This window comes from Mustela erminea, chromosome 11 (genome assembly GCF_009829155.1).
Source record: "Mustela erminea isolate mMusErm1 chromosome 11, mMusErm1.Pri, whole genome shotgun sequence".
In the NCBI taxonomy this organism is placed as follows: domain Eukaryota; kingdom Metazoa; phylum Chordata; class Mammalia; order Carnivora; family Mustelidae; genus Mustela; species Mustela erminea.
In genome coordinates this window covers 42343041-42363293 of record NC_045624.1, presented here as the reverse complement: position 1 = coordinate 42363293, position 20253 = coordinate 42343041, and the positions used below count along the sequence as shown (strand labels likewise).

The 20253-nt window shown below is 39.9% G+C and overlaps 1 protein-coding gene across 1 annotated transcript in view; it reads left to right on the top strand.

Moving 5' to 3' along the window:
- The window catches only part of NPSR1 (neuropeptide S receptor 1), a 183173-nt gene that overhangs the window by 58157 nt on the left and 104763 nt on the right, over positions 1-20253 (top strand). The window contains exon 4 of the mRNA XM_032304415.1: positions 7220-7352. Coding sequence (XP_032160306.1) covers positions 7220-7352 — 133 coding nt within the window. The remainder of the gene's footprint in view (positions 1-7219; positions 7353-20253) is intronic.

Below are 20253 nucleotides of genomic sequence, written 5' to 3'. Positions count from 1 at the left end.
AAAGTGCTGTAGTCTTTAGTCACTGAAATATTCCAAACTCACCCATTACTTCTACTCAGTATTGAGCATCTGGCTGGAATTTTGCCTCACATGACCACTAGGGGGCATTTGATTCCCAACTATATTTCTCCAATAGGTTTGAGACCCGTGTTGGGACACCATCCCTACCTGGCTGGGTGAAGGAATCCAGGGTGGAGGGCCTGTTAGACTCGGGTGAAATTCCAACAGACTGGAACCGAAAGTAGGATGAACAGAGTGAATTCAAACATCTTCCTGAAAAGGCTGTGAGTTACTTATAAAACATTCCTCAAACCTGTACGTAGTCCATGAAACTTAGGAAGGAGAAAAAACAGTTTTTATTGTGTATATACTATGCATTGGGCACTGAGCTCGGAGTCTGCATTTTCATTGTCATTTCTATCCATCACAAATGTTCTGCAGCAGATTTTTTTTTTCAATTTATTTATTTTCAGAAAAACAGTATTCATTATTTTTTCACCACACCCAGTGCTCCATGCAATCCATGCCCTCTATAATATCCACCACCTGGTACCCCAACCTCCCACACCCATGCCACTTCAAACCCCTCGAATTGTTTTTCAGAGTCCATAGTCTCTCATGATTCACCTCCCCTTCCAATTCACCCCAACTCCCTTCTCCTCTCTAACACTCCTTGTCCTCCATGATATTTGTTATGCTCCACAAATAAGTGAAACCATATGATAATTGACTCTCTCTGCTTGACTTATTTCACTCAGCATAATCTCTTCCAGTCTGGTCCATGTTGCTACAAAAGTTGGGTATTCGTCCTTTCTGATGGAGGCATAATACTCCATAGTGTATATGGACCACATCTTCCTTATCCATTCGTCCGTTGAAGGGCATCTTGGTTCTTTCCATAGTTTGGCAACCGTGACCATTGCTGCTATAAACATTGGGGTACAGATGGCCCTTCTTTTCACGACATCTGTATCTTTGGGGTAAATACCCAGGAGTGCAATGGCAGGGTCATAGGGAAGTTCTATTTTTAATTTCTTGAGGAATCTCCACACTGTTCTCCAAAGAGGCTGCACCAACTTGCATTCCCACCAACAGTGTAAGAGGGTTCCCCTTTCTTCACATCCTCTCCAACACATGTTGTTTCCTGTTTTGTTAATTTTGGCCTTTCTAACTGGTGTAAGGTGATATCTCAATGTGGTTTTAATTTGAATCTCCCTGAGGGCTAATGATGATGAACATTTTTTCATGTGTCTGATAGCCATTTGTATGTGTTGATTGGAGAAGTGTCTGTTCATATCTTCTTCCCATTTTTTGATATGTTTGCCTGTTTCGTGTGTGTTGAGTTTGAGGAGTTCATAATAGATCCTGGATATCAACCTTTTGTCTGTACTGTCATTTGCAAATATCTTCTCCCGTTCCTTGGGTTGCCTCTTTGTTTTTTTGACTGTTTCCTTTGCTGTGCAGAAGCTTTTGATTTTGATGAAGTCCCAAAAGTTTATTTTCGCTTTTGTTCCCTTTGCCTTTGGAGACATATCTTGAAAGAAGTTGCTGTGGCTGATATCGAAGAGATTACTGCCTATGTTCTCCTCTAGGATTCTGATGGATTCCTGTCTCACGTTGAGGTCTTTTATCCATTTTGAGTTTATCTTTGTGTACGGTGTAAGAGAATGGTCGAATTTCATTCTTCTACATATAGCTGCCCAGTTTTCCCAGCACAATTTATTGAAGAGACTGTCTTTTTTCCACTGTATATTTTTTCCTGTTTTGTCGAAGATTAATTGACCATAGAGTTGAGGGTCCATATCTGGGCTCTCTACTCTGTTCCACTGGTCTATGTGTCTGTTTTTATGCCAATACCATGCTGTCTTGGTGATCACAGCTTTGTAATGAAGCTTGAAATCAGGTAACGTGATGGCCCCAGATTTATTTTTGTTTTTCAACATTTCCTTAGCGATTCGGGGTCTCTTCTGATTCCATACAAATTTTAGGATTATTTCTGCAGCAGATTTTATCTCTATCTTCATCTTATAAGTGAAAAAATAGACTAAGAAATGTTACCACTTACCTATGTATTACACATCTAGGGAGTAGCAAAGAGTCTGATCCCAAGTCAGGCTTTTCTACAAATCACTCACCTGATTGTAATACTCAAATGCGTCCGAACTTGCTTCCTCAATTCCCATTGTTACAATTTTCTAAATCCTCATATTACCCTGGGGATTTGTGTGTGTCTGTGTGTTTGTGCGTGCATGGGTAAGAATGCTATGAATAAATGATCCTACAAGTAAGTGTTTGCATACTTAATGCCCCTTGTACTACTCAATGAAACATGATTTAAACTTGGCCAAGTATAATTTATACACTCTACATGTACTGCTAACACCTTATACTATAGACAATTAATTGATGGTGAATGAATTAATAAACAAGTGAATAAACATGGCTCTTAGGAAGACGCCAGAAAGCAAGAAGGGAGTGGGGAGATTCTTGCATCTGGAAGTTTCCTGAAGACTCTGAGGGGAGATTGTCTTCAAATAGAGAACTCTAAAGCAGGAACAGGGACCCTAATTTCACAGGACCTGCTCAGCTTGTCCAATAGATACCATCCAGTCCCAAGGAGAATAGACTCTGACCTGTTTACAGAGAGCCGTGGTTCTACCAGCCCAAAGCACAGTGACCACAAGCTTCTAAGAAAAAAGGCTCAGCCAAGCCAGCACCAACTATGCCAGCCCTCCTGAGGCCCGACTTCCAACTCACGGATCTATCTAACCAGGATAATTTGATTTGCAGTGTTTGTCACTGTGCTCCCTGTGGAGACAATCTGAGCTCCAGGCCTACTCCGAAGATACTGGATGCCTGGCTCAGAATTGTGCCACACGAAGACAAGGAACACAGCTGCCCCATGACCAGTGAGAGGCCAGAGGTATCCTCCATTACAGAGAAACTTGATTTCTGGAATTCTGCACTTCGATGCCAGCCGCATGAGCACCAACGTGCCATGTGAAAAGCAAACCGTTTACCCACTTCAGTGTTGTTTTTCTGGCAATGAGCCTTCACTCTACTTACCACAGGCAGTTAGTTATGTGAGGAAAGGAGAGCATGAGGAGAGAAACATTCTGGAAAAAATTCTAGTTCAAATTTTTAAATCTCCTCCTCCTTCCAGTTCTCATCCAGAAGGCCTTCAGGGTATAATTTTAGTTGAAAAAAGTTCTGTGTCAGAAGGAGAAAATAGGGAGATTTGACCTCACGTGTTGCAAAATTGAAGGAATTTCTGTCAGGTTTAGAGTAGGTAAGACAGTTCTGAGGGGCAGAGCAGAGAGACTCATTTACTCTCTCCTCTGAAGTAAGAGTCTCTTCCTGGAGGAGCAGTAAGCTGAGGCCAACCGCAGCAGATTCTATAACAGGAGGCTGAGGTGGGGCAGATTTCTGTGGGAAGTCACCGAATACCACAGACTCCATGGAGGAGACACGGCCACCTGCTTTCATCCAGCTAAGAGACACAGGCAGCAGAGCAGAGCCGTAGGTGGTGCTGGTGAAGACAGTCTCAGTAAGGGAAACAGCCCTGTATCCACCACCTTCCTCATCCCACCGTCCCCAGAGTAGCCTGCCTCCTTCTCCTTCTGCCCACTCACCATGGAGATCTGGATTTCTGATCTTACAAAGAAACATCACCAATATTCTAATGTTTCCCTTTCTTCTTCTTCTGATACTGAAAGAGTTCAATGGAAATCAACTCAGTACGGACGAGGTGTGGAAACAACACTCACAACACCATTGCCCAGGCTGAAAAAGTGGCCTGGATGTGACAGTGTGTTCTCTAATTTGAAAAAAGACATTATGGCATTGAAATGTTTCTCCCCATGAAACAAATTTCCTGAAAGCAAGAGGAGAAGATCTTGGGCAGTCTCTCATTTGTATTCTTAGCAGGGCTTGATAGGAATTTGTGTGCCCATATCTGCCACACCACCTGCTCTAGGGGCTCCTTATCTTTTCCTGACCTGTAAACACTCCCAGGACCCCGGGCCCCTCCCAGACAGCGCACTATATACTGGGGACATAAGTGCCTCCTCCCCAACACTGGCCCCTAATTGGATCAGCCATCAGCATCCCAGTGTCAGTTGAGTCCTTCTGTTAACAGATGTCTAAGCCCCCTTTTGTTGGTCCACAGGTTGCCCTAAAGTTTTAAAAGGCAAGTTCAAATCACTTATTCATGCTCTACTATCTATACACCAGCTTCTGAAAGAGAAACATCGTTCTGACACTTCAAAGGCCTCTCTGGCTGTTATCTGTTCCTGACAACAGTCCGTCTATCTCGAAGGAGAGAATTAAAAACCACTCCCTCACTCCCCTCAGACCAGCCCTTTTCATAACAGTTTCCATTCTTGATGCTTTCTCAATGCCACCCATATCTAGACTGCTGGAGAAATGGACCTTCCAGAAGAAGGTGACTTCTCTGGTCAAAAAAGGACCAGAGAAAAAGTATAGAACCTGGCACTGAGCAAAGACTGTTCTCCAAATGGGAGATGAGTAAGCATGCTGGAGGTATCTGCGCCTGTGCCTTTCAAGGGAGTGGAGGTCGTCAACCCTGTGGGCCTCCCACTCCAGTCATATACCTTGCCCCCCAACACTACCACAGTGCCCCCTAACTCCAACCATCTGTAGTTTCAAGGCTCTGAGCTCTTCCCAGGGCCGCAGGAATCTATCTATAAATCTGAGAGGGAGAACCAGAATATCAGTGTTATAAACTGCAGGGCTCACGGAGAAGCTCGCTCCAGTCTGGACTTCTGGAAAGGATAGGGCTGGAGGAGAAACCATGAGAAACTGCTCGAGTCCCGGAGCCTGGCAGACCAGGTTTGGGTTTCCGCCTGGCAGGGCCACAAAAGCCCAGGGATGCTTGGGGAGGATAGTGGCTTCAAGAATGGAGCTGACTCAGTACGCACTCACCAGCTCCCCCCACCCCTCAGTCTAGAAGCTTCCCCATATTGTCAACATATTTTGTTTTAGCAAATCTAATCCATTTCTTCTAACTGAACTATTTTACTGCACTGTATGAAAGTATCACCTTTTATTTGGCCATTTCTCTCACTGACTGAGAAAAACAATACACACAATATATACAGAGTATAGTAAATACCAAATTGCTAATCGCACACACACAATACTCTTTATTTCTATGCGTGCGTGCGTGTGTGTGTATGTGTATACACAGAGGTATCCAGCTATAAAGTATTTTTCAAAGGACTGGAAAGATAATGTAATCAAAATAGTTACCTTCTGGGAGAAGGAAGTTGATTAAGACAGAGAGTAGTGACAAAGGGGCTTTGAGCTTTATCTGCATTGTTACAGGTTGTTTTTTATTTTTGTTTTTGTTTTTGTTTTAAGTAATCTCTACACCCAAAATGGGGCTTGAACTCATGACCCCAAGATCAAGAGTCATTTGCTCTACCAACTGAGTCAGCTAGGACCCCCTGAATTGTTACAGGTTTTAGAGAAGAATTCGTGTATCTGTTATTGCATAACTTAAAATTAATTTAATATAAGAAAAAGTGCTACTGTGATGTCTCAGATATTTAGAGAGTATATTAAGATTCTCCACAGAAAACATAGTCAGTAGAAATATAGAGACAGAGACAAAGAGAGGGAGACAGAGAGAGATTAATTTTAAGAAAAAAAGTTGCTCAAATGATTTTGGGACTGGCAAGTCTGAAATTCACAAAGGAGCAGCCGGCTGGAAATTCAAGCATGATTCCCATGTTTCTCAAGGAATTCTTGCTGGGAAACCTCAGCTTTTTCTCTTAAGGCTTCCAACTCATTGGATGAGTCCCACCCATATTATTGAGGGTTACCTGGTATATTTAAACTGAGGTTGAATGTAGATATTAGTCACATCTGCAAAATACCTTCAGAGTAACATCTTACACTCCTATCTGGCCAAGCAAGTGGTCATTATCCCTTAGCTAAGTTGACACATGAACTGTTACCATCACAACGGGCTCTTCTTATCTTTACCAAGTAAGAGAAGCACTTCACATGCCAACATTAGACTTGTGCATTCTTACCAGCATTCTGCCCAGACCGTTGAGGCTACTGTGTTTTGGCTTTTATTTCAAGCTTGCCTCCGGATCTCCTCATCCCAAGCTCTTCATGGCCATGGCCTTGCTTTGCTTTTTTCCTTTGTCCAGCCTGTCCTAGCACCCTGGGCCTCTGCCTATGGATTTTAAACAGAGGGAATTGTGGAAGGAATTGTGGAAAACTTCTCACAAAAGACTTGGCATTTTAAATGAGTAGCATTCTTGCTTTTTTCCCCTCATTATTTACTATTTATGTATTTATTACTCAGTGAAACTTTAGTATTACTATATTATAAAATTCTGTCGAAAGAAAAAGAATAGGATAAGCCATAATCATATTACCCTAAAATAACGAATCTTAGCACTTTAGTATACTTCAGTCTTTCTCTACTTGTATTAATTTTGCGGTTATAATCATACCTAATACACAATTTTAACATGTTTTTTCACTTACTGTTATAGTATAAGGATGCTTAATGTTGCTACATAATCTTCATGGTTGCTATTGTTAATAGCCACATAATAGTTCACTGAATTGAAGTGCTTTATTTACTTAACTATCTTGTTATCTTTTTTTTTTTTAAGATTTTATTTATTTATTGGACAGACAGAGATCACAAGTAGGCAGAGAGGCAGGCGAGAGAGAAGAAGGGAAACAAGCTCCCCGCTGAGCAGAGAGCCCGATGTGGGGCTCAATCCCAGGACCCTGGGATCATGACCTGAGGCGAAGGCAGAGGCTTTAACCCACTGAGCCACCCAGATGCCCCAACTATCTTGTTATCTTTAAGCAATTTCCAATTTATTCTTATGATAAATATCCTCATCTTTGCTACTGCAGTATTCTTTTTCACACCCTGAATTCTTTCCTGTAGTCTTAAACAACTGCTTGGCCAAAGAATATAGGTACATTCTTTTGTCCCTTGACATATATTTCCAAATAGATCTTTTTTAAAGGTTGCATCAATTTACACTGCCATCATTGTAAACAAGGACCACTGTGTCTCTGTTCTCTTAAGAGTAGAGCTTTGAGAGGTAAGGATTTGAGACTAGGAGGAAGACATTCCAGTAGTGAAGACTGAGCCTGGTGTTTTGTAAAGTACCCTGGTTCTCACCAGGACACTGGTTTTGTGTTGCTTTTTTTCTCACAGACTGAGCAGCTGATAACTCTATGGGTCCTGTTTGTTTTCACCATTGTCGGAAACTCCATGGTGCTCTTCTCTACGTGGAGGAGGAAGAGGAAGTCAAGAATGACTTTCTTTGTGACTCAGCTGGCTATCACAGGTGAGTAACTATGCAAGTGGGAGAGAATAAGCTGTGTGCAAAATTCCTGTGGCTCCTCGCTTTCAATTATTTTACCAATAGAAATAGCATACTATCAAGTCCAAAAGGCATCAGCGAGTTTGAGAGTAATTTCTATAGGATCCCATATATGGAGCTTTTTTTTTTTTTTCAGTTTAACACATTTACATATCCATAAGATTCCATTATAAAAATAACTCTCTATATAGCACACTTAAAAATGCTATTTTCAGTGCCACCACGGGCTGCTCTAGGGTTGCACCCTTCCTCTACACAACAGCCTCTACAGTTCACTGAGGTGAAAGTACGATATTAAACCATGCTATGAGCTTAAAGAATACATCCCAGCAAATGGACCAGAATTACCTCTATTCAATAATAAATGTGAAGTCTCAAGTATTTTGCAGATTTAAGGCTGTGGACATTGTTTTTGAAATACAAGTGATATGTAATACCACTGGTGGGCATGATATAAGGACATAAGATAATATCAGGGATCAAGATGCTTAAATGTGGATTTGGGGAATGTCCAGTACAGTTGAAGTGTGAATGCATCACACTTAGAGAGGGAATGGTGAAATATTCTCAAGTTTAAAAATGATCTGTGAAATAAAAACTCTCACAGAGATGGGTAGAGGCCAAATTGGTAAAGGTCATGTTCAAGAGGAAAACACAAACTCAGGGCACCTGGATGGCTCAGTAGGTTGAGCATCCAACTCTTGATTTTGGCTCAGGTCATGATCTCAGGGTCCTGGGATCGAACCCCACATTGGGCTCCCTGCTCAGTGGGGAGCCTTCTTCTCCCTCTCTCTTTGCTGCTCTGCCTGCTGTGCTCTCTTGCTTTCTCTGTCAAACAAATAAATAAAATCTTTTTTAAAAAAGATAAAAAATAATAAAACAAGGAAACACAAACCAAAAGTCAGCTGAGGAAGCTATATATGTATATCATATGTATATCAGAAATCCAGATATTCGCGGTTCTTCTTAAAGCACTGGTGCCCATTTGGTTTAGAAGGGAGAAAAATAAAGACAGGAGGATTCTAGTGCTAATAATGTTCTTTTTGTTGTTGTTGATGGTAATTACATGGATGTGTTCCCTTTGTGATAATTCACCAAATTATATGCTCATGATTTGTGTACTTTATGTAGTTTATGTCAATAAAAAGGTTTATTTACAAAACACAGCACCTCAATTTGGAGTAGAACTGCCAACTCAAATGCCTTCAGGAGTAACTGTGTGAAAGAACCCAGGGAAAGGACAGGTGAAGATGGACCCCCAAGGCAAGTAGAGGAAGCGTACCCCACCAACAGGCATTCAAACTCAATTCTTGTTAAACATTATGCTGATCAAACAAACCACACAAGCAAGACAGATTTGGCCTAAGGGCCCCTGATTTATAGCTGCTGATATATAAAATCTTAAAGTCAAAATTCTGAAAAACTTCTGCTATGATAAAATTCTAGTCCACCCCATGTTATGAATCCCACTCTCAATATGTGAAGGGAGGGGCACCTGGGTGGCTCAGTGGGTTAATCATCTGCCTTTGATTCAGGTCATGACCCCAGGGTCCGGGTATCATGCGCCACATCTGGCTCCCTGCCTAGCTGGGGGTCGGCTTCTCCCTCTCCCCCTCCCCCTAACATGTTTGCATGCCTGGGTGCGCGCGCACACTCTCTCTCTCTCTCAAATAAATAAATAAATAAATAAAATCTTTAGAAAATATATGTGATGGGAATAGTAAGCTTTTTGGGTGTAGTTAGGGAGAGTGAGAGCAAGGGTAGGGAGCTTGTCATTTATAATGGTTTAAAAAAATTGCATGTTTTTCAATGTTTTAAAATGCATTGCCTTGAGAAAAAAAAAGATGTTATGTTAGGGCTTTCTTCTCCAGTTTTCTTTATTGTAATTTGAGAATTATAGACCATTATATTGTACTATTAAAACCCAAAAAATTAAAACATTATATGCCTCAGGAGCAACAATAACGCAATGAAAATATAAAAGGAAATTTCCTAATGGTATCAAGCCCAACCCATATAACCCAGTCTACATGATTATCAGATGACCACTAAGATTAAGGAGAAAAGTCAAGAGCAGCACATCCTCGTATCTGCTTATCATTAAAATTCCTCCATCAGAGGAGTATGTCTCAGGCTTCTTGATATGAGGGAAAATCACTGACAAGACACTGGGGCCCTATCAGGGTGATATTAAAACAGAGGCTGCTGGCTTAAACTCAGCATGAATGAGTTGTTCTCACATAAAGATGCTGCTATTATTAGTGTGTCCCTGTGATACCAAGACATTTGCATAAATACAGCTATAATTTTATAGGTGTTTTTCTCTTGGCATCATATCTTAGTCTGCTCAGTGCGCCATAACAAAATACCACAGACTGGGGGGCTTAACACACATTTATATCCCAGAGCTCGGGAGGCTGGGAATGTGAGATGGGGCGCCAGTGGGGTCAGCTTCTGGTGAGATCACTCTTCCTGCGTTGCAGAGGGCTGCCTTCTCGCTCTGTCCTCAGATGGAGAGAGAGAAAGCAAGTTCTCTAGTGTCTCCTAATAAAGCTGTTAATCCTGTCTGATCATCCATTTCCATAAAGGCCCTATCTGCACATATAGTCACTTTGGGAGTTGGGGCTTTAACATGACGAATTTTGGTGAGACACAAATATGCAGGTAATAACAGATGAGAAAATCTAGGTGCATCAGAAGATTACAAGTGATTTGAGGGAAGAACATAGTATGTGGGGTTGGAGGACCTAGATGAAAGAAATGAGGGGTAGCCATAAACAAGAGTTTCGACGCCTTGCTAAGATGTTCAGCAAATCCTTGAGCACATCCTCTGTGGTGCTAGCTTGGTTCAGGCCACCATTGCCCTTTAGTAGTTTACGGTGAAAATCCCAATGTATAAGAATGAGAATTGCAATACTAACCCATGGCCAGGTTTTGCTGGTAACATGGGAACACAGTAAAGCAAGGAAGTTGAATTTCTTGTCATGAGGATGACACAAATGTTGGACCACTATGACTAAAGAGACTATGACTAAAGAAAGAAATGAAAACAGGCAAGTGAGAAAAAAAGAAAGATGTTGGAGAGTCAAGGAATGAGAGTCACCACACAGTGGTAAGGTGGGTTTAGTGATGGTTGCCGAATAAAAGAGCTGGAAAGAAGGGAGTATGTGTTCAACACCCAAGATATTCTCAGGTGAATGTTGCAGAGATTGTGCAACTAACTCAGTGTGCCCCTAGTAACAGGGAGCCAAAGTAGAGTCACATGGAAAGTGGTTAGTAAACAGGGGCTCCATAATGGAAGCTAAATTCTATTAAATGCTTATCATATATCAGGCTCTGTGCTAAATGCTTTGTGTAGATTTTTTTATTTAATCCTCACAATAGTCCTATGACGTAACCCTGCCCTAATCTTACCCTTTTTACAGACATGAAAATTAAGGTTCAAAGAGATTCAGACCTTGCCCTAGGTCATACAGTAAAGGGGTAGACCAGATATTCAAACCGAGGCAGTTTTTTTTTTTTTTTTTTCCAGTCATGAGCTTTTAATTGTTACAGATCGGACGTCCCTGAGGGACCTATGTGTGGGTGAGTGGTCTGCGGACAGACTGCAAGACCTCAGGACAATGTGAGTCCAATTAGATGGAGCAAATTTGAGAGCTTAGTCCCAGTGTATTTAATAAATGCGGGGAACTGATGGAGCAAGAGCATAGGAGTCACTAGAGGTAGGAGAATATAAGAGCTGAATACATACTTCAATTTTGAAAGGGCTTGTGGTTCAGTTAAAAATATTTGTAGTTGGGGACGCCTGGGTGGCTCAGTGGGTTAAAACCTCTGCCTTCAACTCAGGTCATGATCCCAGAGTCCTGGGATCGAGCCCCGCATCAGACTCTCTGCTCTGCAGGGGGCCTGCTTCCTCCTCCCTCTGTCTGCCAAATAAATAAATAAAATCTTTAAAAAAAATTTTTTGTAGTTGACCAGCTGGCTGGATTTCTAGTCTGTATCATGAGCCCCAGCATTGGTACCAGTCAAAACTGCCCATGCAGGCAGGATGGGGTGCCAGGAATCCTCCTGTCCCATCGCAATGCCTCGCAAGCCTGTTGATAATGCCTGAAATGTCTGTCACAACATAACCATTTCTTGGAGCTTGTTAAAATAAAAATACTCTGAAAACGTATCACACACTTCACTTTGCTTGTTCCTTCTCAGTATGGAATGAAAATCTGAGAGCTTATAGAAGTGAAGGGTCTTGGGGGCCACGGATGACAAGGAGTGGGAAGGAGCCAGACACATTTCACTCATTTAAACTTGTCTACTTCAAATCCTTTGCGGAGCCAGAGCGTTGGTGGTATAGTGGTTAGCATAGCTGCCTTTCAGATCCTTTGCGGAACCTCAGGATTTACATAAAGGCAAGCCAAACGTCATGGTTCCAAAGTTTAGGAAGGGCTAGATCATTTTAATCAACATTCTGAGTGGAGATTTATGGTCTTTTCAAAGCATATTCTATCAGCCACTGTATTAAAATCCCTCTTCAAGTACATAAAACTTGCCACAAACTCACCTCTTTGGATGAACATTTTGCTTTACCAGTGTTTCAGGTTATCCAGACTTGAGTATGAATCTCAACAATTGTATGGCCTAGCTCTGAGCCTTTGGAAAAGACAATTTGTCTGAATATCAGTTTCCTAACCCAAAAAGTGGGGATGCTTCTCAGAGCTGTAGGGAGCAGTAAATGAGATAAAATCAATGAAGTGCTTAATACAGTATGAGGCACATAGTAATTGCTCAATAAACACTAGCTGTCAATGCTACCACTATGGCTGTTTCATTCACTGAAATGAAATGAAGGAACTGATTAATTTAAAATCATTTGAGTTACTTGCAAAAGAACAAAAAGTTCTCCAAAAGACCTGAAGTTCACTGCAAACCCTCAGCTGCTCTTTTATTCAGGACAGTGTTCTTAGCTCAAGTGTGCTCTGGGTGCCAAGTGTTGCTTTGAAGGATGACCAAATATTTTCATATAAGCATATTTTTAATCATCAGCTTCAACTGACATCATCAGTGCCACAGATATTTGGAAAACTAAATTCTGAAACATTTCACCTGGCATTTTTTGAGGGATAAAAATATGTGCTAACAGTTATTACTGGGAAAGGCAATATGAATGCCCTTTATTAAATAATTTCCATCAGGAAATACTGAGGTTGAGGTTGAGAATAGCCTTCTACTTATAGACCAGTAGCTTTGAGTGATTCTTTGAGGAACATTCTGATTTCTATTTGGTCTTTTATTTCTTTAGTGAGTAAGCCAGTGGAAATTAGATTCAGTTGCACATCCATAAAATCCAGATAATGGTGGTCTAAGTTTATAAGGATTTGTTTTTCCTTATGTAAAGAATTCTCAAAGCATGTAGTCCGGGGCTCCTACTGTGTTTGCTTATCACTGGGGAACCATATTCCATCCTCAAGGTCTTCCATCCTCAAGGTCAGTTCATCGTATGGAAAGCTCTTGGTTCAAAATGGCTGCCAGAACTCCTGCCCATCATGCCCAAATTCTAGTCAATAGGAAGGAAGGGGAAGGAAAGACAAGAGAAGCCCACGCCAGCTATCTGTCCTCCTCCTAACTAACATTCCTAGAATTCCCACCCATTAATTTTTGCTTGTGTTTCATTAGCCATCTCTAACTGAAGAAAAAGCAGGGAAATGTTTTTCTTTATTTCTAACCTGGGTTCTTTCGCCAGAAGAAACCCGGAGTTCTTTTCCTGAGGCAGAATGAGTAGCAGTCTCCGGCATATCTTGTTTTCCATACTTCAATTTCCATAGAGAACTGAGAAATTTAAACAATGAATCTGTTTGACTAACTATTCCCCTCCTTTGAGAATGCTTCCTCCAGAGGGTCATGGGGTCTTCTGACTTTTTATCTTGGCACACTTTGTCCCATTAGTTAGATAAACTCCTTTTGTTCACTGTTACATCCCTCCGCCAGAGTTTTGGCTGTTATAGTAATCCTGCAATGACTATCCTTACTATTAAATCTCATGAGCATTTATTTATTTAGGATTGTTTATAGAAGTGGGCTTACTGCATTAAAGAAACCTCTGTGGCTTTCAAATTTGCTGATGTCCTTTTAGGTCCCCCAGGACTAAAAGACGATGGGAAATGTCATGAGACAAAAGCTCTAGATGCCACCAGCATAGATCCACACTGATCCTTATTTTAAAAGGTCCCTGAAAACAAAAGCTTTGCTGGCTTATAAGAGTTAGTCATAACAAGTTCCTTGAGGGCAGGGGTTCTCTCTGTTCATCTCTTATACTTATACACCTATTCAGGTATAATTTGCTTATTTAAAAAAGAAAATTTTAAATTTTCTTTTACTAGTACCTTTATCTGTGTGTCTGTCTTCATATGTTTTAAGGTTAAAACCTTAGCCAGTGTATTGGAGAAGAAAACTAATTTATCTCTTTCTTCCATAATGACTACAGCAGCACTCATATATTTGTGAAAACAAAGAACACATCATTTACCAGAGCATTTGAATGGAGCAAGTGTTTTAATTTTGCATCTGTGTTTTTTTTTAATTGGAGTATAAGTGACATATAATATCTTATTATGTACATCATAATGATTTGATATTTTTACACATTACAAAATGGTCCCCACTGTACATCTGGTTATCAACTGTCACCATACAAAGTTATTACAACATTATTGATTATATTCCTTATGCTATACTTTACATCCCTATGACTTCTTTATTTTAAAACTGGAAGTTTGTACCTCTTAATCCCCTTCACCTATTTTGCCAACCCCTAACTCCTCCCCACTGTGGCAACTGACAGTTTGTTTCTGGTATGTATGAGTCTGTTTCTATTTTGTTTTGTTTGTTTTGTTTTTTTAGATTCCACATGTAAGTGAAATAATTGAGGTATTTATCTTTTTGCCTGATTTCTTTCACTTAGCAAAATACCCTCTAGGTTCATTCATGTTCATTTTTTTTTTTATGGCCGAGTAATTTTCGTGTGTGTGTGTGTGTGTGTGTGTGTGTGTGTGATCTTTATCCATTCATCCATCAATGGACACTTGGGTTGGGTTGCTTCCATGATCTGGCTACTGAAAATAATGCTGTAAAAAAACATAGAGGTGCACAAATTTTCTCAAATTAGGGTTTTCATACTCTTTGGGTGATACCCAGTACTGGGATTCCTGGATCTTATGGAAATTCTATTTGACATTTTTGAGGAACCTCCATACTGTCTACACAGTGGTGTACCAGTCTGCACCCCCATCAACAGTGCACAAGGGTTCCCTTTTCTCTACATCCTCACGAACACTTATTTTTTTGTCTTTTTGATAATAGCCAGTCTGACAGGTGTGAAGTGATACCTCTTTGTGGTTTTGACTTGCATTTCCCTGATGATGAGTGATGCTGAGCATCTTTTCATGTGCCTGTTGGCCATCTGGATGTCTTCTTTGAAAAATGTCTATTCACGTCCTCTGTCATTTTCTCATTGGGTCGTTTGTCTGTTTTGATGTTAAATGGTGGAAGTTCGCCATATATTTTGCATAGTAACTGTCTATCAGATATATCAATTGTGAATATCTTCTTCCATTCAGTAGATTGCCTTTGTTTTGTTAGTGGCTTCCTTTGCTGTGCAAAAGCTTTCCAGCTTGACGTATTTCTGTTTTACTTTAGTGTTTGTTACTCTTGCTGAGAATACTGGTCCAAAAAAATCTTGCTAAGACTGATGTCAAAGAGCTTCCTGCTTATATTTTCTTCTAAAAGTTTTATGGTTTGTCTTACATTCAAGTTTTTAATCCATTTTGAATTTATTTTTATATATGGTATAAAATAGTGGAAAGTTTCATTCTTTTGCACATAGCTGTCCAGTTTTCCCAGCACCATTCACTGAAGAGACTGCCTGTTCCCCATTGCTTATTCCCACCTTCTTTATCATGGGTTAATGGACCCTACATACATGGTGGGGGTGTTATTTCTGGGCTCTCAATACTAGTACCTTTATCTGTGTGTCTGTCTTCATATGTTTTAACTTACTTCTCCACATTTCTGAGCCCTTCCAAAAAAATCTTAACTAATTCTTCTCTATATATTCCATTAGGATTTTTGATTATAAGATTAGTCTTAAGAATGGAAGGAAACCAGAAGATATTGAAGCTGCTATTTTGGCACATTCTGCAATTTTTAGTACTTCCATTCTAACAATTTTCTGGATGAATTTAATGACTGTTTATATTTTATGAGCTAAAGTGCCAATTAAAATTTATTAGTCATTTATCATCTTCAAGACTGACTTGTCTGTTTTACTCAAATGCAATAAAGAAGAAGGAGCTAATGAGAATAACTCCCGTTGAGTGTTCAACAAAGGAAAGATAGAAAACATATTTTTTGGCACACATTCAGAAAACTTCCCTTTTCTGATTGGACCAAATCTTCTCGTATTAGTAAAGAAAATTCGCTTTATCTCAAAGCACTTCTTGGAGAGCAATTTACTGATGAACTAAGGAATTCTCGACCTTCAAAACTCTCCTGTTAATTATCTGACAACAGAGAAAATTGAGAGTTTCAGCAAGAGAGGTGAGATCAGGAGTGTTGAGTTGTCCCAGGCCAAATATGGAACTTGCCACAACTTTCTTATGCCCATTTCCTTCAGTCTTTTTCTGGGTTTGTGAGTTGCATACTTAATTCATTTATTTATTTTAGTTCTGCTAATTGTTTACTTTAAAACTTTTTTTCAACTTCATTGATATAAAATTGACATATGTTGTAAGCTTAAGGTGGACAAAGTAATGATATAGTATATGTATGTATTGCAGAATGATTACCACAATAAATTTCGTTAACATTCAGCACCTCATACCGTTACAATTTGCCTGCTCTAAGAACTTTCAAAAATCTACATATATACATATACACCAATCATTCGTTAATGAACACAGTTTGTTTCCATGTCTTGGCTATTATATATAATGCTGTCATGAGTGTGGGGGGTAAAGATATCTTTTGAAGATAGAGATTTCATTTCCTTTGAATATATACCCAGGAATGGAATTACTGGATCATAGAGTTGCTCTCTTTTTAATTTTTTGAGGAATCGCCATAGTGCTTCCCAGAGTGGCTGCACCAATTAGCATTCCCACCAACAGTGTACAGGGATTCTCTTTTCTCATATCCCTACCAGCACTTGTTATCTCTTCTCTTTTTTTTGATAATAGCCATTTTAACATATGTGAGGGGGGATCTCATTGTGGTGTGAGTTTCCCTGATAATCAGTGATGTCGAATACCTTTTCATGAACCTACTGGCCACCTCAATAAATTCTTTGAAAAAAATAGCTCTTCAGGTCCTAGGTCCATTATTTAAGTGGATTATTTCTTTTTGGCTATTGAATTGTATGATATTAATATATTTGAGATTTCTGTTTGGACTTGATCCCCAATAGTCAAGCTTTGCAGATTTCTCCAGTAATCTTTTTTCCCCCACTAGAGAAACTGAGGCATTGGTGTGACACCATGCCTGCCTGGGTGAGGGGTGATGCAGTCAGGATACAGCTACTCCTCTTACCTTTCTGATGCAGTCCTTCTTGGTTCCTGTGGTCCAGCCGAGGGCTACATGATCTTGTCTTGTCTATGGTCTTACTAGTTGGTCTTGTGAGGGGGCAATCAGGAATGATGTGTGTTGCCCTCTTGATGACATTACTTGTAATACTCATTCATAATGAAAACATTAGCAATATGAATTTTTTCTGTATTCATAAATATATATATGATACAATGTTACTGGGTTTTTTTTTTTTTAAGATTTAATGTATTTATTTGACAGAGAGATCACAAGTAGGCAGAGAGATAGGGGGAAGCAGGCTCCCTGCTGAGCAGAGAGCCCGATGTGGGCCTCGATCCCAGGACCTTGGGATCATGACCTGAGCTGAAGACAGAGGCTTAACCCACTGAGCCATCCAGGCGCCCCTTCTTTAACATTTTGTAAATCATATTGAATGTTATGGCTTTGCAGTCAAAGAACATTTTTGGAAGGATTCCTGCTTTTTGCAATTTATTAAGGGTATTTTTGAGGTCTCACATGTAATCACTTATTTTGAAAAATAGTTAATGGGGGCACCTGTGTAGCTCAGCATCTGCCTTTGTCTCAGGTTATGATCCCAGGGTCCCGGGGATCGAGCCCCACCTCCTGCTCTCTGCTCAACGGGAAGCCTGCTTCTCCCTCTCCCACTCCCCCTACTTTGTTCCCTCTCTTGCTGTGTCTTTCTCTGTAAAATAAATAAATAAAATCTTTTTAAAAATATATTTAGTAGATATTTAAAAAGAAGATATAAGAATTAATGTGGGAATAAGAAAAAGCCACCCAAATGACAACAAGCAACAATTGTTTATTCAGAGCTGGCTGTAACAGGGGAGTCCGCCACCATCATTTCTGTTGGCAGCCTCTCAGAGATGGACAGGACGGCAGGAAAGTTTTAAAATATAAAACAGGGAAGCCCCATAGGAGGCTACAGGCAAGGGAAGCCATAGGCAGGCTAACTAGAAGCATGCCGTCCTCTGTGGTTAACTGTGAGGATTTGACTTTCTCTGCTTGGTCCTAAGTTGGAAACAGGGTCAAAAATTAGAACAGTTGTCAGTTACCAATCAAGTCCTGGCTACTTGGAGTGGATTGCTACCGTAGGTATTGTTTGGACTTGTGGTTGCTACAGGTCATATGTTGGTTTCCTAGGCTGGTTGTTGCAGGTTGTGAGTTAGAATTCTATTTTTATATATAGTCTGATCATTGTCCATTGGTAAATTCAGTCCCTACTTTGTGCTTACTTTTTTGAATTTGCCTTATTAATTATAGTCTTCAAATATTCTCTATTTTCATGTATTTCTTGCCTATTTGATACATCATGGGTGACTAAAAGTGCTGTTACAGACTTTCATACTTTCTCTCATTTTCTCACAATATTTTTTAATCACTATTTATTTTATAAATTTCAACATTTTGTTATTTGGATCCTAAAGGCTCCTGACTAGTGTATCTTTAATACAGGTTTGTGTGCTGAATGTTACACACACTTAATCCTTCTAGTTTCATTTATCCACTTATCTCTAAATTTTATTTATGTGATATTAAGACTAAGTTCATCTATTTTATTTTTATTGTGTTTATTTGTCAAACACTAGACCAAGTATTTTAATAGAAAGTTATATTAAAAATATTTTATGGTCTTTGTCTTCTGCTTTATGTCAATGCTTGCAATAATTATCAATAATTAATTATCGGGGCACCTGGGTGGCTCAGTGGGTTAAGCCGCTGCCTTCGGCTCAGGTCATGATCTCAGGGTCCTGGGATCGAGTCCCGCATCGGGCTCTCTGCTCAGCAGGGAGCCTGCTTCCTCCTCTCTCTCTCTCTCTGCCTGCCTCTATGCCTACTTGTGATCTCTGTCAAATAAATAAATAAAATCTTTAAAAAAATTAATTATCAATAATTATCAATTACTTCTGTGTTGGACTGTTCCATGCTCACCAGCAGTTGGCTTCCTCATTTTTGATCCCTCTGTTTGGTACAGATCACAACTACACAACTCACAACTACAGCTCTGAACTACCCTGAGTGGTAATTCCTTCTCCTTTCCAGATTGGTGTGTGGATAGGTGTCTCATTTATGACATTTATGAAAAAGTCTTTCTCTTGTCTCCACAATAATGACAATATAGTTGGGTGTAGAAATCTTGAATTCACAACTCAGATCTCCATAGATGTTGCTCCATTGACTCCTGGCACTTGATGCTACAAAAATCAACCAGAGTTTTCTTCTTTTATAGGTTATCAAATTTTTGTTTGGTTCTAGATTTTTTTCTTTCTGGTTTCATACCTTTAACAGTTTATATCTATTTATTGGGCTGTTTGATCAGTTCTCCTCTTTGCCAAGTAAGCTCTTTTGATCTGCAGATTAAAGCGACTTCTTAGCTCATTTTGTTTATGCCTGAATATTGATCATCTTCCATTTGTTCTGATCTTTTGTTCAGGAACATTAATTATCCATATATCTGTAACCATGGTTTTTCTTTCTCATCATTAAAATCTTGGTCCTATTTCTTTACATTGGGAAGGATTATTTAAGCTTTTCCTAATCACTGATTTGATTTAGATTCCATTATTAGCAGAATTACCTCTACTTTTCATCATTTTTAAAGTCTCTTGAAGGGGCGCCTGGATGGCTCAGTGGGTTAAGCCTCTGCCTTTGACTCAGGTCATGATCTCAGGGTCCTGGGATTGAGCCCCATATCGGGCTCTCTGTTCAGCAGAGAGCCTGCTTCCCCCTTTCTCTCTGCCTGCTTGTGATCTCTCTCTCCATCAAATAAATAAACAAAATTGAAAAAAAAAAAGTGCTAAACCGGGCACTCACGTTGTTTTGGGGCACCTGGGTGGCTCAGTGGGTTAACGCCTCTGCCTCCTGCTCAGGTCTTGATCCCAGGGTTCTGGGATCAAGCCCCGCATCAGGCTCTCTGCTCAGCAGGGAGCCTGCCTCCACCTCTCTCTCTGCCTGCCTCTCTGCCTACTTGTGATCTCTGTCTGTCAAATAAATAAATAAAATCTTTTAAAAAATAAAAATAAAGTCTCTTGAAAGTTGCTTTTCCAGTGATCAGTTTCAAAATATCTATTTTTATATTACCTAGTGCTTTTCATTTCTGTCAATTTCTCAGTATTTCCTTTTTTGCAACTTATCTAATGTCTTATTGGTTCCTCCTTCACCTTTTATACCACATCGTCAAAGTGTTCCTAAAATGCAAATGAGCACAAAACACACTGCTTAAAATTGAAGTGTTCCCTGAACTAAAGTTTTTTTTTAATGTTAAGTTTTT